Source organism: Cervus elaphus, chromosome 19 (assembly GCF_910594005.1).
Source record: "Cervus elaphus chromosome 19, mCerEla1.1, whole genome shotgun sequence".
Lineage (NCBI taxonomy): Eukaryota > Metazoa > Chordata > Mammalia > Artiodactyla > Cervidae > Cervus > Cervus elaphus.
The window spans coordinates 80589824-80617814 of NC_057833.1; the positions used below are offsets into that span (position 1 = coordinate 80589824).

The window sequence follows — 27991 nt, forward strand, 5'->3', positions numbered from 1 at the left end:
AAATAGAAACATACCTAAAGACAAATGAAAACACGATGATTTGAAATTTATGAGATTTAGCAAAACCTGTTCTAAGAGGGAAATTTACTCTTATAAAAGCTAAATCAGAAAAAAACAAATCTCAAACAACCTAATTTTACACCTAAAGGAGCTAGAAAAAAGAAGCATAAACAAAACCCAGAGTTAGCAGGAGAAAAGAAACCATAAAGATCAGAGAAGAAATAAATTAAAATAGTGACTAAAAATCAATAGAAAAGAATAATGAAACCAAAAGCTGGCTCTCTGAAAAGATAAGCAAAATTGATAAATCTTTAGCCAGATATATTAAGAAAAAAAAGGAGAAAAATCAAATCCATAAAATCAGAAAAGAAGTTAAAACTGACATCACAGAAATATAAAGATTCATGAGAGACCACTATTAAACTATATGCCAATAAAATGAACAACCTCTAAAAAAAAAAAATAATAAAATAAAATGAACAACCTCAAAGAAATGGACACATTTTTTAAAAGGTACAATCTCCCAGGACTGAACCAGGAAGAAAGAGAAAATATGAACAGATCAATTACCAGTAAGCAAACTAAACCAGTAATTTCAAAACTCCTAAGAAACAAAATCTAGGATCAGATGGCTTCATGAATGAATTCTACCAAAGTTTACAGAAGAGTTAATGCTTAACCATTTTAAACTATTCCAAAAAACTGCAGAGAAAGGAACATTTCTGAACTTATCCTTTGCAGCCAAATCACCTTGATACCAAAACCAAACAAAGATACTACAAAAAAGAAAATTATAGGCCATTATCACTGATGAACATAGATGCAAAAACCCTCAACCAAATACTGGTAAATAAAATAACTGCAGACTAAATACAACAATACAATAAAAGGATCATGCACCATGATCAAGTGGGATTTACCCTAGGGATGCAGAGATTTTGTAATATCTGAAAACCAATATGATACAGCACATTAACAAATTGAAGATTAAAAACATGATCAACTCAATACATGTAGAAAAGGCTTTTGAAAAATTCAAAATCCATTTAATTCAGATACCCATTATATCTACTACTGTGGGTAAGAATCCCTTATAAGGAATGGAGCAGCCCTTACAATCAACGGGAGAGTCCCAAATGCAGTACACGGGTACAATCTCAAAAATGACAAAATGACCTTGGTTTGTTCCAAGGGAAACCATTCAACACCACCATAATCAAAGTCTATGTCCCAACCAATAAAGTCAAAGAAGCTGAACTTGAATGGTTCTATGAAGACCTCCAACACCTTCTAGAGCTAATATCAAAACAAGATGTCCTTTTCATCATAGGGGACTAGAATGCAAAGGTAGGAAGTCAAGAGATACCTGGAGTAACAGGCAAGTTTGACCTAGGATTACAAAATTAAGCAAGGTAAAGAAAGGCAAACAGAATATGATCAAGACCCCCTTCCAACAACACAAGAAAGGACTCTACACATGGACATCACCAGATGCTCAATATCAAAATCAGATTGATTATATTTTTTCACCTGAAGATGGAGAAGCTCTATACAGTCAGCAAAAACAAGACCTGGAGCTGACTGTGGCTCAGATCATGAACTCTTTGCTGCAAAATTCAAACTTAATATTCAAGAAAGTAGGGAAAATCACTAGGCCATTCAGGTATGACCTAAATCAAATCCCTTATGATTTTACAGTGGAAGTGATGAAAAGATTCAAGATATAGATCTGATAGAGTGCCTGAAGAACAATTTGTAAATTGTACAGGAGGCGGTGACCAAAACCATCCCTAAGAAAAAGAAATGCAAAAATGGGAAACAGTTGTCTGAGGAGGACTTATAAACATCTGAGAAGAGAAGAGAAGTGAAAGTCAAAGGAGAAAGACAAAGATATACTCAACTGAATGCAGAGTTCCAGAGAAATCAAGGAGAGATAAGAAAGCCTTCTTAAGTGAATAGTGCAAAGAAATAGAGGAAAGGAATAGAATGGGAAAGACTAGAGGAGGTCTTTTCAAAAAAAAAATTGGAGATACCAAGGGAACATTTCATGCAAAGATGGGCACAATAAAGGACAGAAACAGCAAGAACCTAATAGAAGGAGAAGAGATTAAGAAGAGGTGGCCAATCATACCCCATGATCAAGTCGGGTTTATCCAGGGAAGCAAGGATTCTTCAATACACTCAAATCAATCCATGTGATACACCATATAAACCAATTGAAAGATAAAAACCATATGATAATCTCAACAGATGCAGAACAAACCTTTGACAATATTCAGTACCCATTTATGATTAAAAACTCTTCAAAAAATGGGCATAGAAGGAACCTATCTCAATATGGTAAAGGCCTTATATGATAAACCCACAGCAAACATTATTCTCAATGGTGAAAAACTGAAAGCATTCCCCCTAAGATCAGGAATGAGATAAGGGTACCAACTCTCACCACTATTATTCAACATATTTTGGAAGTCCTAGCTATGGCAAGCAAAGAAGAAAAATAAACAAAAGGAATCCAGATTGGAAAAGAAGAAGTAAAACTCTCCCTGTTTGCAGATGACACGCTACTGTACATGGAAAACTCTAAAGATACTATCAGAAAATTACTAGAGTTAATCAGTGAATTTAGCAAAGTCATAGGATACAAAATCAATACACAGAAATCACTTGCATTTCTATATACTAACTGAAAAAATCAGAAAGAGAAATTAAGGAATCAACTTCACTCACCATTGCAACAAAAAGAATAAAATATCTAGGAATAAACCTACGTAAGGAGACAAAAGAACTGTATACAGAAAATTGTAAGACACTGATGAAAGAAATCAAAGAGGACATAGACAGATAGAGAGATATTCCATGTTCCTGGGTAGGAAGAATCAATATTGTGAAAATGACTATACTACCAAACACAATCTAAAGATTCAATGCGATCCCTATCAAATTACCAATGGCATTTTTTCACAGAACTAGAACAAAAAAAATTCACAATTCATATGGAAATACAAAAGACCCTGAATAGCCAAATCAATCTTGGGAAAGAAGAATGCAGCTGGAGGAATCAACCTTCCTGACTTCAGACTATACTACTATACTACAAAGCTACAGTCATAAAGTCAGTATGGTACTGGCACAAACACAGAAATATAACCAATGGAACAAGATAGAAAGCCCAGAGATAAATCCACTCACCTATGGGTACCTTATTTTTGACAAAGGAGACAAGAATATACAATGGGGCAAAGATAGCCTCTTCAATAAGTGGTACTGGGAAAACTGGACAGCTACATGTAAAAAAGCAAAATTAGAACACTTCCTAACACCATCCACAAATATAAACTCAAAATGGATGAAAGACCTAAATGAAGACCAGAAACTATAAAACTCTTAGAGGAAAACATAGGCAAAACACTCTATGACAAAAATCACAACAAGGTCCTCCCTGACCCACTTTTTACAATAATGGAAATAAAAATAAATATATGGAAATAAAATAAAATAATGGAAATAAAAACAAAAATAAACATATTTTTAAGTTTATGCTCAAAAATCCCATATGATTATGGGACCTAATAAAGCACTTTTGCACAGCAAAGGAAACTATAAACAAGGTGAAAAGACAACCCTCAGAATGGGTGAAAATAATAGCAAATGAAACAACTGAAAAAGAATTAATATCCAAAATAATACAAGCAGCTCATACAACTCAATACCAGAAAAACAAACAACCCAAACAAAAAGTAGGAAGAAGACATTTCTCCAAAGAAGACATACAGATGACTAACAAACACAAGAAAAGATGCTCAACATCACTCATTATTAGGAAATGCAAATCAAAACTACAAAGAGATATCACCTCAGACCAGTCAGAATGGCCATCACCAAAGAGTCTACACACAACAAATGCTGAAGACAGTGTGGAGAAAAGAGAACCCTCTTTCACTGCTGGTGGGAATGTAAATTGATACAGCCACTATGGAAGATGGTATGGAGATTCCTTAGGATAAAACCATCATACAATCCAGCCATATCACCACTAGGCATATATCGTGAGGAAACCAAAACTGAAAAAGACACATGTACCCCAAAGCTCACTGCAGCACTATTTACAACAGCTAGGACATGGAAGCAACCTAGATGTCCATCAACAGATGAATGGATAAAGAAGTTGTGGTTTAGTTCAGTTCAGTTGCTTAGTCGTGTCCAACTCTTTGCGACCCCATGAACCATAGCACGCCAGGCCTCCCTGTCCATCACCAACTCCCGGAGTCCACCCAAACCCACCTCCATCAAGTCGGTGATGCCATCCAACCATCTCATCCTCTGTCGTCCCCTTTTCCTCCCGCCCTCAATCTTTCCCAGCATCAGGGTCTTTTCCAATGAGTCAGCTCTTCGCATCAGGTGGCCAAAGTATTGGAGTTTCAGCTTCAACATCAGTCCTTCCAATGAACACCCAGGACTGATCTCCTTTAGGATGGACTTGTTGGATCTCCTTGCAGTCCAAGGGACTCCCAAGAGTCTTCTCCAACACCACAGTTCAAAAGCATCAATTCTTCGGTGCTCAGCTTTACTCAGCCATAAAAACGAACATATTTGAGTCAGTTCTAATGAGGTGGATGAATATAGAGCCTATTATACGGAGTGAAGTAAGTCAGAAAGAGAAAAACAAATACCTTACATTAAGGCATATATATGGAATCTAGAAAGATGGTACTGATGAAATTATTTGCAGGGCAGCAATCAAGACACAGACACAAAAAACCGACTTTTGGACATGGGGGTGGCAGGAAGAAGAAGGTGGGATATATGGAGATAGTAACATGGAAAGTTACACTACCATATGTAAAACACATAGCCAATGGGAATTTGCTATGTGACTCAGAGAACTCAAACCAGGACTCTGTAATCACTAGAGTTGTGGGACGGGGAGGAAGATGGGACGGAGGATAAATAGGGAAGGGACATATGTATACTTATGGTTGATTCATGTTGATGTTTGGTATAAACCAGCACAATTCTGTAAAGCAAGTATCCTTCAAGCAGAATATAAATAAATTTAAAATTAAAAAAAAGGGGGGGGGAGACAAGAATACACAGAAGAACTATACAAAAAGGTCTTAATAACCTGCATAACCATGATGGTATAGTTACTTACCTAGAGCCAGACATACTGGAATGTGAAGTCGAGTGGGCTTTAGGAAGCATTACTATATACTAGTGGAGGTGACGGAATTCCAGATGAGCTATTTCAAATCCTAAAAGATGATGCTGTTAAAGTGCTGCACTCAATATGTCAGCAAATTTGGAAAACTCAGCAGTGGCCACAAGATGGGAAAAGGTCAGTTTTCATTCCAATTTCAAAGAAGGGCAGTGCCAAACTATATTCAGACTACCATACAATTGAGCTCATTTTACATCATAGCAAGGCAAAGCTCAAAATCCTTCAAGCTAGGCTTCAACAGTATGTGAACCAAGAACTTCCAGATGTACAAGCTGGATTTAGAAAAGGCAGAGGAACTACAGATCAAATTGCAACATTCGCTGGAAACAGAGAAAGCAAGGGGATTCCAGAAAAGCATCTACTTCTGTTTCATTGACTACACTAAAGCCTTTCTCTGTGGGAAATTCTTAAGAGAAAGACCACCTTACCTTTCTCCTGAGAAAACTGTATGCAGGTCAAGAAGCATCAGTTTAAAAAAAAAAAAGAAGCATCAGTTAGAACCTTAATGGAATAATGGGCTGGTTCCAAATTGGGAAAGAAGTATGTCAAGGCTGTATATTGTCACCCTGCTTATTTAACTTCTCTGCAGAATACATCATGCAAAATGCTGGGCTAGAGTCACAGGCTAGAATCAAGATTTCCAGAAGAAATATTAACATTTTCAGATATGTAGATGATACTATGCTAATGGCAGAAAGGGAAAAGGAATTAAAGAGCCTCTTGATGAAGGGAAAAGAAGAGAGTGAAAAAACTGGCTTAAAAACTGGCTTGAAAGTTTTCAACATTCAAAAAACTAAGATCATGGCATCTGGTCCCATCACTTCATGGCTAATAGATGGGGAAAAAGTGGAAATGCTGGCAGATTTTTTTTTTCTTGGGCTCAAAAATCACTGTTGACAGTGATTGCAGCCATTAAACTAAAAGAAGAAAAGCTATGACAAATCTAGACAGTGTATTAAAAAGTAGACTTCACATTGCTGACAAAGGTCCAAATAATCAAAGCTATGGTTTTTCCAGTAGTTATGTACAAATGTGAGAGTTGGACCGAAAAGAGGGCTGAGCTCCAAAGAATTGATGCTTTTGAACTGTGGCACTGTAGAATACTCTTTGAGAGTCCTTTGGACAGCAAGGACATCAAGCCAGTGAATCCTAAGGAAAATCAACCCTGAAATATTCATTGGAAAGGCTGATGATGAAGCTGAAGTTCCAAAACTTTGGCCACCTGATGCAAAGAGCCAACTCATTGGAAAAGACTCTGATGCTGGGAAAGTTTGAGGGCAGGAGGAAAAGGGAGTGACAGGCAATGACATGGCTGGATAGCATCACCTAATCGAAGGACACGAGTCTGAGCAAATTCTGGGAGATAGTGAAGGACAGGAAAGCCTGGCATGCTGTAGTCCACGGGATTGCAAAGAATTGGACAGGACTTAGCAACTGAACAACAACAACATTCATTTATGACATTTTTCACAAGTAAGCTGGCACAGAGGGAACATATCTCCACATAATGGCAGTCATTAATGACAACCTACAGTTAACATCATACTAAAACAGTGAAAAGCTGAAAGCATTTCCTCTATGATTAGGAACAAGACAACGATGACAATTCTTATTATTTTTATTTAATATAGTATTGAAAGTCCTAGTCATAGAATTCAGACAAAATAAACAAAAGGAATTTAAATTCAAAAGGAAGAAGACTATCACTCTTTGCAGATGACAAACACTATACATACAAAATCCTAAAGATGCCACCAGAAAACTACTAGACCTCACCAGTGAATTTGGTAAAGCTTGGTAAAGCTACAGACATAAAATCAATACACAGAAATCTGTTGTTTTTCTATACACTAACAATGAACTATCAGAAAAAGAAATCCCTGGTGGCTCAGTGGTAAAGAATCTGCCTGCCAATGCAGGAGACATGAGTTTAATCCCCAATCAAGGAGGATCCAACACGCCGCAGAGCAGCTGAGCCTGTGGCCACAACTATTGAGCCTGTGCTCTAGAGCTTGAGAGCTGCAAATACTGAGCCCACGTGCCACAACTACTGAAACTTGCATGCCCTAGAGCCTGTGCTCTGCAACAAGAGAAGCCACTGCGATGAGAAGCCCATGCCCTGCAACTAGAAAGCAGCCTCTGCTCCCAGCAACTAGAAACAAGCGACTGCAGTAAAGAAGATTCAGCATAGCCAACAAATAAATAAATAAAATTAAAATCAATGTACTTAAAAAAAAAGAAGGAAGAATCCCATTTATTATTGCATCAAAAAGAACAAAATACCTAGGAATAAACCTATCTAAGGAGGTAAAAGACCTGTAGTTGGAAAACTATAAGTCACTGATGAAAAAAATGAAGATAACACAAACAGATGAAAAGATGTACCATGTTCTTGGACTGGAAGAATTAATATTGTTAAAATGACCATTTTAACTCATTTAACTATGAGGGTTTCCCTCATAGCTCAGTTGTTAAAGAATCTGCCTGCAATGCAGGAGACCTAAGTTTGATTCCTGGGTTGGGAAGATCTGCTGGAGAAGGGATAGGCTACCTACTCCAGTATTCTTGGGCTTCCCTTGTGGCTCAGCTGGTAAAGAAGCCACCTGCAATGCAGGAGACCTGGGTATGATCCCTGGGTTGAGAAGATCTCCTGGAGAAGGGAAAGGCTACCCACTCCAGTACTCTGGCCTGCAGAATTCCATGGACTGTATAGTTTGGCCTGAAGAATTCCATGGACTGTCTCATGGGGTCACAAAGAGTCAGACATGACTGAGTGACTATCACTTTCACTCTAGGCAAGGTACAGATTCAATGCGATACTTATCAATATACCAATGGTAGTTTTCACAGTAATAGAACAAATAATTTTAAAATTTGTATGGAGGGAATTCCCTGGTGGTCTAGGGGTTAGGACTCCATGCTTTCACCACTGAAGGCCTGAATTCAATCCCTGGTTGAATTGAATTATGATACCACAAGCTGTGCAGTGTGGCCAAAATAAAATAAAATTTTTATGGAAACACGAAAGATCTGGAACAGCCAAAGCAATCTGAGAAAGAAGAAAAGAGGTAGAGGACTCATGCTCCCTGTCTTCAGACAATACTACAAAGCTATAGTGTCATATCATCAAAACAGTATGGTATTGACACACAAAATACACACATAGATCAATGGAACAGAATTGATAATGCAGAAATAAATCCATGCCCAATTAATCTATGAGAAAGGAGGCAAGAATATACAATGGAGAAAAGACAGTCTCTTCAACAACTGGTGCTGAGAAAACTGAACAGCTACATGTAAAATAATGAAATAAGAATATTTTCTCATACAAAAACAAAAATAAATTCAGAATGTATTAAAGACCTAAATATAAGCCTGGAAACAAAACTCCTAGAGGAAAATACATAGAACACTCTGTGATATAAACTATAGCAATATTTTTTCAGATCTGTCTCCTAAGACAAAGAAAGTAAAAGCAAAACCAAACAAATGGTACCTAATTAAACTTAAAAGCTTTTGCACAGCAAAGGAAGCCATCAAAGAAATAAGAAGACAACCTGTTAAATGGGAGAAAAATATTTGCACATGATATGACCAAAAAGGGGTTAATACCCAAAATATATAAACAACCCATACAACTCAATATTTTTTTTAAAAGTTGATTAGGGACTTCCCTGGTGGTCCAGTGGCTAAGATTCCACAATCCTAATGTAGGGGGCTCAGGTTCAAGTCCTGGTCAAGGAATTAGATCTCACATGGCACAACTAAGAATTTGCATACTGCAAGGACTGAAGATTCCACGTGCTGCAACTAAGACCCAGAACAGCCAAAGATAAATATTTAAATCTTTTTTAAAAATATGATTTAAATTGGGCACAAAACCTGAATATACCTTTTTCTAAAGAGGACATGCAAATGGCCAACAGGCACGCAATGTTCAACTTCGCTAATCATCAGGAAAATGCAAATCAAAACCACAATGAGATATCACTTCACATCTGTCACATGGCTATCAGAAAAGAGAACAGAAATGGCAAATGCTGGTGAGAATGTAGAGAAAATGAACCCCTCATATAATGGTGGGAATGTAAATTCCTAGTATTATTGAAAACAGTACGGAGGTTTCTCACAAAACTAAAAACAGTACTATCATGTGTGCTGTACTGTGCTGAGTTGCTCAGCTGTGTCCGACTCTTCGTGACCCCATGGACTATAGCACGCCAGGCTCCTCTGTCCATGGGGATTCTCCAGGCGAGAATACTGGAGTGGGTTGCCATGCCCTCCACCAGGGGATCTTCCCAATCCAGGGATCAAACCAGGGTCTCCTGCATGGCAGGCAGATTCCTTACCAACTGAGCTACCAGGGAAGCCCTAGTACTATCATATGACTCAGCAATTCCACTCCTGGGTACCTATCTGAAACAAAACAAAAACACGGATTTGAAAATATACATGCATCCACTGTTCACACCAGCACTATTTATAATTATAATGGTCAAGATATGGAAGCAACCTAAGTGTCCACCAACAGATGAATGCATATAGAGGACGTGATATACATATACAATGGAATGCTACTCAGTCATTAAAAAGAAGGAAAGTTTGCCATTTGCAACAACATACGTGGACTTGGAGTATATTATGCTTAGTAAAAGAAGTCAGACAGATAAAGACAAAGGCTGCTTGACATCACTTATATGTGGAATCTAGAAAATAAAACAAACTAATGAATATAACAAAAAAGAAACAGATTCATAGACTCAGAGAAGAAACTACTGGTTACCCATGGGGAGAAGGAAAGGGGAGGGGCAATACATTGGTAGGGAATTAAGAGGTACAAACTATTATGTATAAATAAGCTATAAGGACACATACACAGGGAATATAGCCAGTATTTTATAATAACTATAAATTGAATATAACCTTTAAATACCATGAATCACTATACTGTATATCTATAATACTGTACATCAACTATACTTTAATTTTTAGAAAGTAATAATTTTTCTTGGTAATGGCTTAGGAAAAATGTCACCCAGCAGTCTGCATAAAGGAGAGGACTGAAATATCTCCAGCAATATCAAGGGAACTTCCAGGGGTATGTAATCCATATAAAGCAGCTTGTGCTGAAAAGTGACTAAAAAGACAAAAATGAATCAAGTCTAAATGCTGAGAGGAAGAGTCTAGATGTAAAAAGCAACTTGACAGTTCAAGAATAGAAAAGATTTGAAAAGGGGATTAAAATTTTTTCACAGATTTTATAGAGAGAAGTTAGAGCCTAGATGAAATTATGCAGCAAAAATATGTCCCAAACCCTATTAATCTAACATTATGACTTTATTCTGCAGCAAAAATATGATGAATCAAGATCAGGGTTGGAGATTATATATACAGTCAAGAGTTGAGAAGATTCTGGAATAACATGAAAGCTAAGGTCAGGAAACTTTCTAACTCTTACATTATTTTCACACACATTCATTGTCAAAAAATTATTAACTCATTGATAATAAATAAGGTAGTTTTTTAAATGACTGATCATGCCAAAATAGGCCAGGCAGGGTGAGAAGTCAGATGTAGTCATAAGGGGTTCAGGAATTCTAAAGTAAGAGCAATCAAATTTGTAGCATCTCAGGTGAGGTATAAATAAGAGAACTGGAAGGTAGTGAAAAGAAAAGTGAAAGTGTTAGTCACTCAATTGTGTCCAGCTCTTTGTGATCCCACAAACTGTAACCTGCCAGGCTCCTCTGTCCATGGAATTCTCTAGGCAAAAATATTGGAGTGGGTTGCCATTCCCTTCTTCAGAGGATCTTCCTGACCTGGGGATAGAACCCAGGTCTCCCACATAGCAGGCAGATTCTTTACCATCTGAGCCATCGGGGAAGCCCAGAAGGTAGTAAGGATGTGGTCAAAGACAGGGTTTAAGTTTCTAGATTACCAAAATTGACTAGTTCCAGAGGAGATGAGAAGCAGGACAGCATGGAATGAAGTCAGTAGGCCTGTGTTCAAAACCTGATTTTATGACCAAAGAGCATATTAAGGGTATCTAAAAATATTTGTAAAATAAAAAGATTGGAAAAAACACATCCCCATATCTTTTATAGCGATAAAATTCAATTTTATAAGTAAACTTTTTCCCAACTACACTGGCATCTTAGAAATGATGGGGGAATTAAAAGGAAAAAAAAATCCATTAAAAATACATGTTGCTTTGCATATCAAATCTTTTTTTCATAAGAAAACATATAAAATGCTGCAAGGCAGATGACTTCCGAAGAACCAGTGTACTTATATTTATCTAAAATACATCTGACTACTAATTACTGAAGGCAGATGAAATACCTATGGGTTTATCTGTTCCTAATTAAGCATATTTATCTTTGAAGCTTAAATGGCAATATGTATACTAAACTCCAAAATCTTAAACATTTCTCTGCCAGATGGCTGATTTATATTTGGAAAGTTAACAATCTTTTCCAGCAAAACTGGAGTTCTTTTTAAACATTTCATTGAGCATGTTGTTACTGAAACACTTGTTCAAATATCCTTCAAATACTTTATGTATCAGTAACTAGAAAATAACTTGGGATTGTGAAACTGAGTAACATGGTTCAGTTTTTTTTATTCCCTTTAGTAATTTTCTACTGGCTTACCAGACACATTCCTGGATGGTTTATCATTCAAAATTGCTTTTGTTTTCTTCCTTAATTACTGAGTTTTCTGATGACAAAACTAAAATGAACTATTGCTTGGGGAAAAAAAATAAAACATCAAACCTTAAACATCACAGGAATGTAAATCCTAAGCCTCCTATAATCCCATTCCCTATACCACTGTTTAGGTTTTAGTACATATGTACTAAAGAGTAAAGATTTTACTTTGTTATAATTTTTTTTAAAATAATAGAACTTGATAGGATATCTTAGAAAACTAGAATATAAAAACAGAGGGGAAAAGAAGAAAAGAATTAAAATAAGGTCAGCATCAGCTCCATATCAATTACCTCATTTTAGCTTCTTGGGAACCCTGATTTTGTTTTTTCCCCCCAATTCAAAATGCAGGGGAGATCGGGATGGGGAATACGTGTAACTCTATGGCTGATTCATATCAATGTATGACAAAACTCCCCCCCAAAAAAAAAAAATAAAAAGAGAGATCAGAGGGACAAAAAAAAAACAAAAACAAAATGCACACAATATCAATTTCCTGGCTTTGATAATAATTCACTATAGTTGTGTGAGATCTCTTTGGGGAATGTGGATGATGGATACACAGCTCCCTCTATACTATTTGTATAACTTCTTGTGAGTCTTTAAAGATTTTCAAAATTAAAAGTTACAATAAAAATGGAGGCACAGAGGTGGTGACAGCCATACTCCTGGAGAACAGAAATTAAGCATAAATAAATGAGATAGAAACAGTTACTTAGTGATTAATTATAATCAGTTCTTTTAGCATAGATTCATTCAGAAACATGCAACTGCTGTGTAAATGAGTAAGATGCATTTACTGCTTTCTAGGAGGTTTAGCTGACTCATTGGAAAAGACCCTGATGCTGGGAGGGATTGGGGGCAGGAGAAGGGGATGACAGAGGATGAGATAGCTGGATGGCATCACCGACTCGATGGACATGAGTTTGGGTGAACTCTGGGAGTTGGTGATGGACAGGGAGGCCTGGTGTGCTGCGATTCATGGGGTCACAAAGAGTTGGACACAACTGAGCGACTAAACTGAGGAGGTTTTATTCTAGAAGGTCCCCATTTACTCAGCAGTTACCATACAGGCTTTAGAAAAAAAAGTAAGAAAAAATTAAAGATACAATCCTTACCCTCAAAGGAAAAATAAAAAGCTTTCAATCATTTTCTTAGGAATATGTATAGCTGAGCACAAACATACACATACTAAACTTGTTATAATCCTGGGACTGATATTTGTTTGTGAAGTACCTTCATGAAAAAGAAAAATAGTCTAATTTCCTACTTATTTATGAAATTTTAAACTATTAGTCAATATTTTATTGAATAATTATAGTAAATTATTGACTAGAATTAATTTGTAATGTTTCATATCTTTTAATGTCAGTCCACAGTGGATATCTTTTCCCTCTTTGACTAGTCTTAGTTTTATTGTATGATATACTTTAGCACTTGAGTATGATTTGTTCTCTGCTGTTACCACAGTTGTCTTTTCTCTCCATCTGTATTTTGAGCTCATTAAGAGCTGTTTTTCCTTCTAACTCTATGTTTCAGGGCACACAGTTGGTAATAAATAAATGCTAGTTGATTGGTACTTTGCCAACTGTGTGTTACTTCTATAAAAAATTAGCTACCCATATTTATATGAGACAGAAATTGATTAAATTTTATATCACTAATAATTATGGGATTACTGGGTATAAAGTAGAAGACATTTTACTAGCCATTATATAACCCTAAAACATAAAAGACATATATATTTAAAACAGAAAAGTTATATGTTACAAATTAGCATTGCCTCCACAGAACTTAAGAAAGATGATCCTTGTATGGTAACTTGAATTTTATAAGAAATGGTTTTCTAACATGAGATTAAATACAAAAAGGAAATAACTATTTTGAACTTACTGCAGTCTGTTATCACTTTCAGCATACTTAGTATTTAATTTCAGCATATTTAAACATCTTGGTAGAAAACACATAACAAGTAGATTTAGGTCTGAAATTTTCCTTTCTTGATTAAGTAATGAAAGAAAAGTACTACAATTACAGAAAACATAAAGAACAGTGACCTATTCAAAGATAGGCTCCAAAAATATTAATGAATCAAATGATACAGATAAAATACAGACAAGATCCTGTCTTAAGGCATAAGTTTTTACAAGTTTTCCATGTTACAAATTAGTGATCTTTCAGTTTACTATTCTATATTTAACAAAGTTAGAATTCAGAATCCATCCATGCCATTAACAAAAAGTTACATGCACACATATACATATAATTACATATACAGAAATTAAATATCCAAACTGACTTTTCTATGAAAAATTTTCGGTTTTGATGGTAAATATGTGTTTATATTTGAACTTTCAATAGATATAGTACTACTTTGAATTATGACAACAATAAAATTTATAATGCTATTTTCCCCCATCCTCTTCCTACAGGAAAAGAACATGAAACCTAGAAGCGCAGCACGTGAATTTAGAACAGCTCCTCTTGCCCTACAACATCTCAGCATTCTGAGAAAACTAATGAACCCAGAAAATTCTGCCCTAAGGAGGAGGATTCAGGGAACTGTAAATCTTTCACATCAGTGTTAGAATACTAAGGGCCAAATGTCTTGCCCAAAGTCATGTAGGTAAAGAGAGAACTGAAGTACTTTCTTTAGTCCCACCACACTCTTTCAATTCTAGGCCTCACTATGCTCAGTGGAGGAGGATTATAGTTTTGATTTGTTTGTACTCTTTTTGAAAATTACACTCTGTACATTTATACAGAGCAAGGTTCCATTAACTTCATACATGTTCTTTTGAAGCCTCAAAGGAATCTTTTAGAATTGTGTCCTCTCTGAGCTAATAATAATCAAATTAAAAATTCTTCATCAGATAGGGGAAAGTAATGAAAATGAACCAGAAGTAAGAGCAAGAATATGGATAAGCTAAATGTATTTAGTAGTTGAAAAACATCTTTGAAGAAAATAGCAACATGTATGTAAATTCCCAAATTCTTTTAAAGTAGTTTACTACTTTATGAGTAGAGGCCAGTATGAGACTTAGCCTTAAAGATAAGATGCCTATGCCAGAAAATCTACAGGACTCATTTCCAAAATTGTGAGCAGTGAAGACAGTCTTGAATGTAGAGGAAGAATGGGGATGGTTTGGGCTTTTTCAGCACTCTAGGGGAACATCTACTTAGTACTTGTATCCCAAGTCAGACATACTCAATTTATTGTAAACAGGGCTTCCAATACCTCTTTAGGGTGGAAAACTATGTTATCTAGTTTGAAATCTCCATGAATCAAATTTTCTTCATTGTCATTATCTGGCAAGTTTTTCATTAGCCAGTCAGATAGCTGGTTCATGGCAGGGATGTCCTGATGAGCTGCAGCTTGATATTGCTTTGTCCAGGTTGATACCTAAAGATAAATAAATTTTAAAAATGACAGAGCTGAAAGTAGGAAATAAGATTCAGCAATTTTAAAATTAAAACAAAATTCAATATATCAAATTTGGGTTCAGTCTTAAATACTCAGGAAAAATGCCTACGATACTTACCTTAGTCTCAAACACTCACATAGGCCTAAAAACTTCAACACTTAAGTTTTTCTTCCATCTAATTCCATTCTACTAACCTAGACTTTTATCAGGGGAAAAAAAACACTGGCATATGAATCAAGAGGTGGAAGAAACATGAACAACTTCAGATATGCAGATGATACCACTGTAATGGCAGAAATTGATGAGGAACTAAAGAGCCTCTTGATAAGGGTGAAGGCGGAGAGTGAAAGAGCTGCTTAAAACTAAATAAGGGGAAAAGGTGGAATTAGTGAAAGATTTGCTCTTCGTGGACTCTAAAATCACTGTGGATAGTGATTGCAGCCATGAAACCAGAAGACGATTGCTTCTTGGCAGGGAAACTATGACAAACCTAAACAGTGTGTTGAAAAGCAGAGACATTACTCTGCTGACAAAGGTCTGTATAATCAAGGCTAGGTTCTTCCCAGTGGTCATGTATGGTTTTGAGAGCAGGACCGTAAAAAAAAGCAGAATGCCAAAGAATTGATGCCTTCGAACTGTGGTGCTGGATAACACTTCTGAAAGTCCCTTGGACAGCAGGGAGATCAAACCAGTCAATCTTAAGAGAAATCAACCCTGAACACTTGTTGGAAGGACTGATGCTGAAGCTGAAGCTCTAGTATTTTGGTCATCTAGTACGAACAGCCGACTCATTGGAAAAGTCCCTGATGCTGGGAAAGAGTGGGGGCAGAAGAAGAGGGTGTCAGAGAATGAGATGGCTGGATGGCATCATCAATGCAATGGATGTGAACTTGGGCAAACTTCAGGTGATGGTGAGGGACAGGGAGGCCTGGTGTGCTGCAGTCCATGGGGTCGCAAAGAGACGGATACTACTCACGACTGAACAACAACAGGAATCAAGAGATGTAGGTACTAGCCTTTATATGGCAATTATTCTGTAGAAGGAAAAAAAATAAAGAACAAACACATATACCTACAGATGAAAAAAAATAGAAAATTTCTGAAAGGGTCACAAGAAACAAGTAGTCTCTGAAAAATGTAATATGGGGATTAGAAAAAGAAGGGAGATTTTTATTTCTCATTTTAATCCCCCTTTTTTTATTACCCATAGAATCTTCTAAAGAATCTTTGAAATATATTACAGACATGAAAATGCAAAGTTTTTTTTCATATTTTTCTTAGAATTGAATGCAATTAAGTCAACCTATTCTCAAAGTCCTCCACCAATTGAAATAATATTTACCTACTTATCTCCCTCTCTACTTTCTAAGGCATCTCTGTTCAATTTAGTACAGTAAAGACCTTCATCTTTGGAGTCACAGAGAGCTGGGTTTAAATTATGTTTAAGCCACTTATTTGTACGTTACTTAATACCTGCAAGCCTCAGTTGCCTCATCTGCAAAATGAGGGTATTAATATCTATGTAATAGGATTGTTACAAAGATTAAAAAACATTGGGTCTATAATTCATCTAGCATGGGAACTGGTATATAGTGAGTATTCTTTCAACCTTAGTTCCTGTCTCTCTTCCTTCTGCCCCCTGAAAAAGACATATGTACAAATGGAAACAGCCTCATACTTATCTGGTCTTGCTGTTCCTTTGATGTGAAATGCTCATCATCTTTTCCCTATCACTCTAGATTTTATTCTTTCTTAAATATATAGTACAAGACATACCTTTCATAGGAAGCTTTCCCCAACTTGAGCAAGGGCATTCTTGTATCTACCCTCTGAATGGAACAGCTCTCATGATAAGTAACAAGACAATTTATTACCAGATTACATACTTTTCTATACCATTTTCAAGTTTCATGTAAATGAGTTTCATGTAGAGGTGTCTCAAAAATGTTAAGTTCCTTTAAGGGAAGAATTGATTTCAATTTTCTTGAAGTTTAACACAGTACTTAGCATGTATTAAACATACTTATATGCTTAACAAATATTTGTTAAACTAATTTAAAAAGGGAAAATTGTATAGAAAATGTATTGGTAAAATAAAAGAGATAGAAATAGCTTTAAATTTGCATTTATATACATGCTGTCAGTTACAGAAGCTTTTGCTGATCTAAAAAATATAAAATTATTTTATGCTTAAAATAAGTCAATCTGAAGGTTCAAAGTTATAGCCAGATTTCAGAAAAGGATAATAGGTCTTTATTTTAATTAAAAATGTATATTTTGTTTCCAAGAACTTGAGAAGAGAAACTCTTTGTGTGGATGCCTTACCTGTCTTTTGCAATACCCAACACCTCTACCATATCCTTCCAGCTGCAATGACTGTATATTCAAAGAATGTAACTGAGCCAAGGTTTCTATCATGGCCACATAGATGGCTGAACGTTCTGCTGGGCTAACTCCAGGAATTGTGAAATCATAAAAAATTCGGCCCTATGGAAGCAATTACAACAGTTAATTTAAAACAAAATAAATCTTTTCATACCAATTATTTGCTGTGTCATCATACTCTGTTTTCTACAAAAAGATTAGGTACAGTTTTACAACCAAAACCAATTCTTTGTAGAATGTGCCAGGGCTTCCCTGGTGGCTCAGATGTTAAAGAATCTGCCTGCAATGCAGGAGACCCAGGTTTGATCCCTGAGTCAGGAAGATCCCCTGGAGAAGGAAATGGCAATTCACTCCAGTATTCTTGTCTGGAGAATCCCAAGTACAGAGGAGCCTGGTGGGCTACACAATCCATGAAGTTGCAGAGTCAGATACAACTAAGCAACTAACACATATATGCCACAGGGGAGATAGGAGGATACACCAAGATTAACTTACAGGACAAAAACTACTCTCAAGTAACATTTTACCAAATAAAAAATCTTAAAACAATTTGGATTTATTGTTATTAATGGATTGGTTTTTTATTTGGAGTAGTTTCTTTCCCTCTACTATCTGGATAGTTTAGTTATTGCCATTACATATCTCTTTACTGACACCTACAGGAAGAATAGACCAATATGCTGTAATTAGTAAACCTGTTCCTGGTTTACCTCTGGTTTATCACTCAAATTGTGTTCTCAAATTAGAATGAAAGTTTAATACAAGATAGGGAATACAGCCAGTATTTTAAAATAACTCTAAGTGGAGATTGTGAATAACTATTTAATACATCTGTAACATATAATATTATACATTAACTATATCTCAATAAAAAATAATTTAAAAAGCAAAACAAAAATCAAAACTTCCATAAAGAACCAATCCTGCTGATACCTTGGTTTCAAACTTCTAGCCTCTGGAAATGAGAGGATACATTTCTGTTGCTTTAATAAAAAGAAAAAGTTTAAGCCCTTGCAAAGCAAACTACCTAAAATACTGACTGATAAACTATCATTTATTAACATGTAATTTCACAACTAAAAATAAAAGCAACAAGGTGCAATTAAGTGTTAATTTACCTGTACATGTTCCATCACATAAAATTCTGTTCCAATGACAGACGGATCACTGCAGTATAATAAAGGTTTGGGAACGGGGAATCCAATTGAAAACAAGGCTTTCTGGACTTTAAATTCTCTATCAATCTAAATAAGATGATAGATAATTAAAAATCAGAAATATAGATATTTAATAATTAATTGTGAGCTAACATTAAGGCTAGAAATTAATTTTAAAACACTATCAACAAATATAACAAACAATATAACCCAGAGGATAATAGTTTCCTTAGTATTGTCCATAAAAGTAGTCTTCATGCTATTATTACAATTATAAATTAGGATGGCACTTGCAAAAGAGTCAGACGGAACTTAGCAACTAAAACAAAAACAACAACAAAAATTGCTAATTAGGCTAAAAGGACAGGCGGACATGGAACAATAGACTGGTTCCAAATAGGAAAAGGAGTATGTCAAGGCTGTATATTGTCACCCTGCTTATTTAACTGATATGCAGAGTACATCCTGAGAAACCCTGGGCTGGAAGAAGCACAAGCTGGAATCAAGACTGCCGGGAGAAATATCAATAACCTCAGATATTTAGACGACACCACTCTTATGGCAGAAAGTGAAGAGGAACTAAAAAGCCTATTGATGAAAGTGAAGGAGGAGAGTGAAAAAGTTGGTTTAAAGCTCAACATTCAGAAAACTAAGATCATGGCATCTGGCCCCATCACTTCATGGCAAATAGATGGGGAAACAGTGCAAACAGTGTCAGACTTTATTTTTTTGGGCTCCAAAATCACTGCAGATGGTGATTGCAGCCATGAAATTAAAAGACGCTTACTCCTTGGAAGGAAAGTTATGACCAACCTGGATAGCACATTAAAAAGCAGAGACATTCTCTGAAACAAACTGCCAAAATCCAGTCTGGACCACAGCTAACCCTAGTCACACCAGAGACTGTGGAGGATAAACCACCAACAGTAATGGAATCTGCAGAAGAAACTAATAGAAAACATAGCGTGTTGAGTTCCAGCCTTCAGGACAGAAATTTTAACCAAGTCAGTTCTGTTTTACTAAATTCTGCCTGTTCAGAAAAGTTGCCAATACCAGAACAAGTCCATGATTTGGAAGTTGTGAATCCTTTAAAAACATCAACTGTTGAGGTAACTCAGGCACCATTAAATGACACCCAGTTTTCATCAGGAAATTTTGCCAGCATTGCACAAAATGTGCCAACAAATTCTGAAATAAATTTTCTTCCTCATTCTACATCATCTGAGGAATATATTTCAAAATACCCAAATAAAAATAGGCTAATTCTCAGTTTACTTACTTCTGGAGATAAAACTCAGAAGAAATTATTAAAAGATACTAGTGAACGTATTCATGATTCTAAACAGCATAATTTTGAAATGAATCCAAATACTGAAAACACTGGTAACCAACTGAAAACCATGGAAATTGTAAATCCTCCAGGGACTTGTAATACAAATGCCAAAATTGCAGACACTTCTTGCTTTGAGTGTAAATCCTTTAATGGGGTGTCTTCTAACAGTGACTCTAACTTTTCCATGGAGTTGCTAGCAACATGTCTGTCTTTGTGGAAAAAGCAACCTTCAGAACCTAACAAAGAAAAACAGGGTAATGAGTCAAAAACAAACACAACAGCCATTGCAGTTTCAAAGCCCGCGCCCATATGTGAGAGTAGTCCATTTTCACCTGTGGGAAATTCTCAGAATAAGATAATAAACAGCTCACAAGAAACTGTTTCATCAGTAGTAGCACAAAATTATGAGTCTTCAGGAACAACTACTACAAAAGGGATTGCTGTAGTATCACCCTTAATTCTTTCAGATGTCAATACACTGTCTGTCAAAGATACAGCATCTGAAGCTTTACCTGAAACAGCATATCCAGTTATTAAAGAAGGCAGTGTTTGTAGCTTACAAAATAAATTGACGGAAAATACTGCTGCTTTGAAGATTAATGTTAATGAACCAGTAACAAGTACTACAGGCATCACGATTTTCCCACTAATTGAGGACAAGCAAAGTGAGTCAACTAATACTAGTTCAGAAGGCATACCTAATACCAATCAAGGAAAGCACAATGAATCAGAACCAGATATCCAGTGTTCTGTGAGTGATCAGCAAGCCTCATATATATCAAAGGACAGTAGTAGTGTGGGCAGTGATGTATTACAGATTGGCAGTATTTGTTCTCTTGTTGAAGGTGATACCTCTTATGATTCCCAAATAGCAGAAATATTCAACTTGCTCCCTTTGCAAAAAGTTGAGCCACAGAAACCTCTACCCAATCACCAAATGATGAATAGTGGACAACAAAATGAACGTTTAGACAGCATCACTGAAAATAAAGACTTTGACTTTAAAAAAGATGAATTTGTGCAGTGCACAGATGTTTCAAATAAAATAACAGATCAGTCGGAATCACTGCAACCTCCAGCACTGTCACATTTGAAGTGTGTTGAAGTAAAGAGTGGAATTCTAGAGGAGAGCAGTTTAGAGCATATCACTGAAAATGAAAGCATGGCAAATGATACGTGTTCATCAGCTGCTATTCAGCAGGATAGTTACCCTCAGGAAGCTGATTTGTCCTGCAGTTACACTGAACAGGATCCTACAACAGATGAAAGTCTCCGTGATAAGACATCTATCTTATACCTACATGATCAGCTGTCAGAACTTTTAAAAGAGTTTCCCTATGGTATCGAACCTGTGAACATGCATGAAAGTTCTGTGGTACAGCAGATGGCAGACCAAATCTCAGAAGCTCAAACTTGTGGTAAAACTGATTGTAACTCCAGAGGTTCAACAGACCAGATACAGATTACAATATTAAACACAGATCAGATGAAAGAATTGTTTCCTGAACAGGACGATCAACCCAATGAGGTAGACAAATTGACAGAACCTCAGGAAGAAAAGCCTGTAACAAAGGAAGAGAACCAGTGTGACCCACAGGCACGCAGAATTGAAGAACATTGTGATTCTGTACCATTGGATTCGGAAAAAGATGATGTCCGTTGCTGTGCGTTGGGGTGGCTGTCTATGGTCTATGAAGGAGTACCTCAATGCCAGTGTAATTCCATTAAGAAGTCAACTTCAAAAGAAAAAAAACAGACAAATCCATGTTCTCCTTCAGAGGCCAAGAGTTATAAACAAGGAGAGAGAACCTCTGATAGAGATGTTCCTGTTGCATTTAACAGTCCTCCAAATAATCCTCCAAAGATTCCTCTGACTTGTCCAGTTGAGAAAAAACATTTTCCTGAAACAGAGCAAAGCAGCAATATAAAAGATAAATCCAAAACGGAATGTAACAGTTCACTAAGGACAGAGCAAGAATTATCCGGTCAACCTTTATCTAAAGGTGATAAAAAAATGGATTCTTTGCAGAGTCACAAAAGAAAGAGAAAGCTGCAATTTCATGAGGTAGCTTTTCATTCTGCTAATAAAATTGCAAAATTTTCTCAGGAGAGCCTGCAGAGGAAGTTTATGGCACAAAACGTACGGCCACTAAAACCAAAGATGAGTGTTTTGACAAGCAAAACTAAAGATTTGAATATGAAGAATGGTTCTTTGGTACACTCAGTATCACCAGAAAAGAGACAATTGAAATCAGGTGGCTCTAAACAAAAGTCTTTGGAAGAAAGGAAGTTAGATGAACGGATCGTACTTGATTCAGAGATAAAGAGTAAGAAACATGATAAACAAGAGCAGAATAAAAATGTGGCAGGTGGTGCATTTAAATTCTGTAGTTTTTCAACTCCAAGTGAAAGAGCTTGGATTAAAGAAAAGACAGTATCAAATGTTAAATCCTCGGGCTCTAAGGATAGCTCATCTAAAATTAACAGAGTTCTATCACCAAAGGAGTATTTATCAAGGCAGAAGCATAAGGAAGCATTAAAGAAAAACTATCTGAAAAGCAGTGATTCTCAGCATATGAGGCCCAGTAAACTTTCTGTGCAGGTGGAAAGTTGTGGGAAATCAAGTGAGAGACCCCATGGCAGTGTACAGACCTGTAAGGAATCATTAAATATTGGTTCAGGCCATGGTAAAAGCATCAAAACCCATCATTCCAAAGAGTCTAAAACATATATTTCAAGGAATATTAAAGGAACAGTTGGTGGAAAGCAGTCTGATAAAATGTGGATTGATAGAACCAAGCTAGACAAAAATTTAAATAATATAAATAATGAAGGTGAATTAAGCCAAATGTCTTCCCAAACAAAGGATCAAAGGAAGCTGTATCTGAACAGAGTTGCATTTAAATGCACTGAACGTGAGCGCATTTGTCTCACAAAATTAGACAATTCACCCAGGAAGCTTAAAGAAAAGAGACCAGAAAGTAAATCTAAGAACCTATTACCTGTGAAAGATACCACAGAAAAACTAAGCATGCTGGAGTTTAAATTATGTCCAGATGGAGTGTTTAAGAATACAAACACTGTTGAAGACCAGAAGGATCTGCAACACATATCCAGGAAGGAGCAAGCCCCTCTGCAAGTTTCAGGAATAAAAAGTACAAAAGAAGACTGGTTAAAACGTGTGACTGAGGAGAAAAGGATGCCGGAAGCCAACCAAGAAATAGATGATAATATTTTGGCTAATTCAAGGCTCTCCAAGAGAAACTGCAGTGCAGATGGATTTGAGATACTACAAAACCCAGTAAAAGATTCAAAAGCAATGTTTCAAACCTACAAAAAGCTGTACATGGAGAAGCGAAGCAGAAGTCTGGGTAGCAGTCCTGTAGAATAATTTTGAGACTTTAATTCTTCTGGTGGTTCTAATTACCACCAGAAAGTTTCTGTTAAATATTTTTCTGGAGAGGCTCAAGATTGCCATGATAAAATTTCTGAGTCTGGTTACCCCTAAGGTTATACATATCATTGAAATTAATTAAATTGGCTTGAGAACCTTATTTTGTGGGTAGCAGACATAAGAAATAGGGTATTTGTCAAGGAAACCATAAGCTGTTGAATTCTGACATTATTGAACCAAGTGTACCATTATTTTAAAAGAAATTTTTATACAGATCTTGTTTTGAAATGCTAACTATCCATCATAAGGGAGATTTGTTCCATATTTAAGGACTAGTTTATTTCCTCTGGGACTGTATTTTTGTTTCTAAAACTTTTTAGCAAAACTTATTTTTTCAGAAATGCTCACTGTGAATGTCGAAGTATATTCTTTAGTGTTTTATACTGAATTGTTAACTTTTTGTCAGAAGTCTTGTTTTATACATGTTAAACAGAGTACAGTTTTTGGAATAATGTTTAAACATTACTTTTCATACTTGAAATAAACATTTATTTTTTAAAAACTAAAAAAAAAAAAAAAAATTATAAAAAGCAGAGACATTACTTTGCCAACAAAGGTCCATCTAGTCAAGGCTATGGTTTTTCCAGTGGTCGTGTATGGATGTGAGAGTTGGATGGTGAAGAAAGCTGAGCACCGAACAATCGATGCTTTTGAACTATGGTGTTGGAGAAGACTCTTGAGAGTCCCTTGGAATGCAAGGAGATCCAACCAGTCCATCCTAAAGGAGATCAGTCCTGGGTATTCATTGGAAGGACTGATGCTGAAGCTGAAACTCCAATACTTTGGCCACCTCATGTGACGAGTTGACTTACTGGAAAAGATCCTAATGCTGGGAAGGATTGGGGGCAGCAGGAGACGACAGAGGATGAGACGGCTGAATGGCATCACCGACTCAATGGACATGGGTTTGGGTGGACTCTGGGAGTTGGTGATGGACAAGGAGGCCTGGCGTGCTGCAATTCATGGCGTCGCAAAGAGTCGGACATGACTGAGCAACTGAACTGAACTGATGCATGGGGCTTAATCTGATAATATGAAGGTGACAGTTTCTGACCATAATATTTTGCAGATATCATTAAAAAAAAACACCCTTTTTTTAAAATCAGTCCCTGCTTGCTGACTCGCTCTTGCTCCCCATCACCAATCCCTCTCCAGTCCACCATGGGGCTCAGGCAAGTCTCTATTTCAATGCTCTGGGCACAGTCAACTACAGGGTACTGGGGGAGGCCTGTGGGTGCTGGTAGAAAGGAAATGTACCCACTCCGTCTGGAGATCAATGGAGGTACTTGTTTTCAAGGCAGTGGTGCAAGGATTCTTCCTGGTACCCAGGGCTGCTGTGGAGCTCAAGATAACTACTGGGTAAGAAGACAGTGAGAAACAACTTGGTACTGACACAGAAGCTCAGCTAAGATAGGAGAAGAAAAGGCCTTCCTCAACCAGGACAGATGTACACATTTATCACTCAGAACCCAGGGACACAGCTTATAGCAGAACACTGATGCCAACTAATCTGCCTGTAAAGTCCCCTTCTCCAGACTCAGGCAGTGGTGGCTGATCACTTCTAAGGAGAAGAAACCATGCAATTCACTTTGACCAGAGGGATAAAGCAGCCACTGCTGCAATAACTAGAGCAGGGAAATGACTAAACCCACAACCAAAGTGAGAGCAGTCAGAGATGCCAATAGCTATAGAAAGAAGCTTTCTGGTGCTGTGAAATAGGGGTGGCAAGGGGTGATGGAGGCTGGTCATAAAGTAGATGTCAGTGTGGGAACACTGCTTTTTTCCAATGCAGATCTGGGAAAATGAAAGGAGCTGAAACAAAAGTACTTTAGATGGTTGGGCTGAAAGCATATGTTATGTTCTGATGTCTTCTAGATATCAAGGGTATTACCATGAAGAGAGACAAATCCAGCTGTTTACTGGGGCATAAATCTCTCCCTGCAGGTGGGGATTCTCTTTCACCCATGCCTTGTTGAGGCTTAATAAAAGTTACTGAACTTTTTCGATCTTAAGCATCCAGGTTACTTCATTTTCTGGGAATATCATAGTCAGAATCTGCATTTTCCATTACTGTGATATTAAACCCACCTTTCAGTGGCCCATCTCCAGTCAGTTGGGGTTGGGAATCATGTATAATCTGTTATACATGATTATAATAATATCCAAAATATGCATCATGATTTTAATGTTCTTTTCTCTAAAAATCCATAGATATTATGTTTTCTGAAAAGAGTCAGTTTTGACAAAAATCTTTTATAATTCTCACTGTCTAAGATTTACAGCATATTATGATTATTCAAATATTTATTTTTATCACCAAAAGATCAAAGGATTACTACATCAAATATATTAAAGTATTCAGTGAGTAGATATTGTTATAAGATATAATAATGTGCCTTTTAAAACATACTTTAATCAAGGTTCAAAACATCTATAGATGAGCAGCTCTGAAAATATTCACCAGATGACTACACTTCTAGCTGACTATACAAAGGAATCAAATCCACAAGAGGACTGGATAGTGCTCAAGATTACCAGCTTAAACACAGCCTTAGATTTCAAACTCAAATCCATGATAAAAACAAAAAGGGGTGGGGGGGAATACAATTCAAGTGAAATTTTCATCTAAGAAATAAAATGCATTCTCTATATTTAACAATTGTGAGAGTACTTTTAAAAGCAATTTAAATTGTTTCGTGTGTATAAAATGCATTTATTAGTCAACAAGGAATTTAACACTGCATTTGCATACCATACCTTATGTGCTTTAGGAAGAAGTAAACCAGGTGGTTTTTTTCTGAGTATGTATTCTTGAAAGCCTTTCTGGAGATGAAAGGTTGGATTGGACTGTCCTGATCTAGATAAGAATAGAGAAAAGGTCAATAAAAAGATATATTTTTCTTTTTCCCCACATTCTGCTGAAATTTCAGAAGAAAACACAAAATGAAAATTAATCCACTTCAACTCTAGAAAGCCAAGAGGGGTGCTACCAGCAGCTGAGAACATCCATTTTTGGATTGTATATAGCATATGGTAACACAGTGGCAGCTGGAAAAGCTATAATCTACACAGGTAGAAGAGAAGATCTTGCTTCCTGCCTGCAAATCATGAGTTTTATCAGAAGTATCCCTAGAGAAACGTCTAGATCTAAGTAGAGAAAGGCTTGGAGAAGAGATTTTAGGGGATCTGTCAGAAAATTAATTAAAGGATGCTGGAACAGCTGTTCCCTCATCTGCGATTGGAGAAAGAACCCCAAGTAGAGCTCTCTGAAATGGGAATTCTGATAAGCAAGGTCCTAGAGGGGATATCTGGGCCAGGGGAAGTGCAATAGTGCCCCAGGTGACTCACAGACACACTGACTTTCTTGCTCTGTGGACAGAAATTCTCACATGGGCTAAGAAAATACACTCCAGCTGCCAAAATTATTTCATCTATACCTTCACTTACCCAACTTTTAAAGAATTCAAGAGCATGAAAGAGAGGCCATGAACTAAAAAAGCAGAAGGATTAATCCCTGAGGTACAGGTAATAAGAGAAAGTTAAAAAACATTTTTCTCTGAAGTTTTGCCCTAAGCTTCCAGCCTCCATCTGCAAAGAACAAAAGCAGATTGAATACAGCAGCATCTCCACTTTCCACATCTTACTCAGATAAGCAAGACCCATCCTCTCTAGCAATCATACTAAAAAGCACCATCTAATCCTGGGTGAGCGCCTTTAAGCATAGGAAAGTGAAGATCATTGCAGTAGTGTCAGCAAACGGGACCACATCAAGCTGAATTGTTAATCTTTTTAAAATATAAATTCATTTATTTTTGGCTGTGCTGGGATTTCATTACTGTGGGAGCTTTTCTCTAGCTGTGGAGAGTGGGGACTACCCTCTAGTTGTGGGCATGTGCTTCTCATTGAGGTGGCTTCTCTCGTCGCAGAGCACAGGCTCTAGGCTCACAGTCTTCAGTAGTTGCAGTGCAAGGGCTTGGCAGTTGAGGTTCCCAGGCTCTAGAGACCAGACTCCCGGGCTTAGTTACTCTGTGGCATGTGGGATCCTCCTAGATCAGGGATCAAACACGTATCTCCTGCGTTGGCAGGTGGATTCTTTACCACTGAGCCACCAGGGAAGCCCCCGTGTTGTGTATCTTGACATGGAACAATTTATCTGTGATGCTCCAAAGAGTCAAGTTGCAATGAACCTTACAAAGACAATTCTTAATGCCAAATGTCTGCTTGGATGCATTTCTGATAACGCAGTCATATAGGAAGCACTGGCGTTTTGTGATGGTAAATGACCAAGGCAAAATATAAGAGGAAA

The 27991-nt window shown here is 36.8% G+C and overlaps 2 protein-coding genes across 2 annotated transcripts in view; one reads left to right on the forward strand and one right to left on the reverse strand.

Annotated features, from left to right (window-relative positions):
• Positions 1-27991, reverse strand: part of ACAD11 (acyl-CoA dehydrogenase family member 11) — a 103844-nt gene that overhangs the window by 60344 nt on the left and 15509 nt on the right. Inside the window, exons 2-5 of the mRNA XM_043873584.1 lie at positions 26443-26542; positions 18860-18985; positions 17682-17843; positions 15170-15334 (exon numbers count right to left, since the gene is read on the reverse strand). Of these exons, the coding sequence (XP_043729519.1) occupies positions 15170-15334; positions 17682-17843; positions 18860-18985; positions 26443-26542 (553 nt within the window). The remainder of the gene's footprint in view (positions 1-15169; positions 15335-17681; positions 17844-18859; positions 18986-26442; positions 26543-27991) is intronic.
• On the forward strand, positions 19182-24206 carry LOC122675834 (retroelement silencing factor 1-like). The gene is made up of 2 exons (XM_043874964.1): positions 19182-19190; positions 19735-24206. Exons 1-2 carry the CDS (start codon positions 19182-19184, stop codon positions 23620-23622), a joined length of 3897 nt encoding a protein of 1298 aa, XP_043730899.1. The 3' UTR covers positions 23623-24206.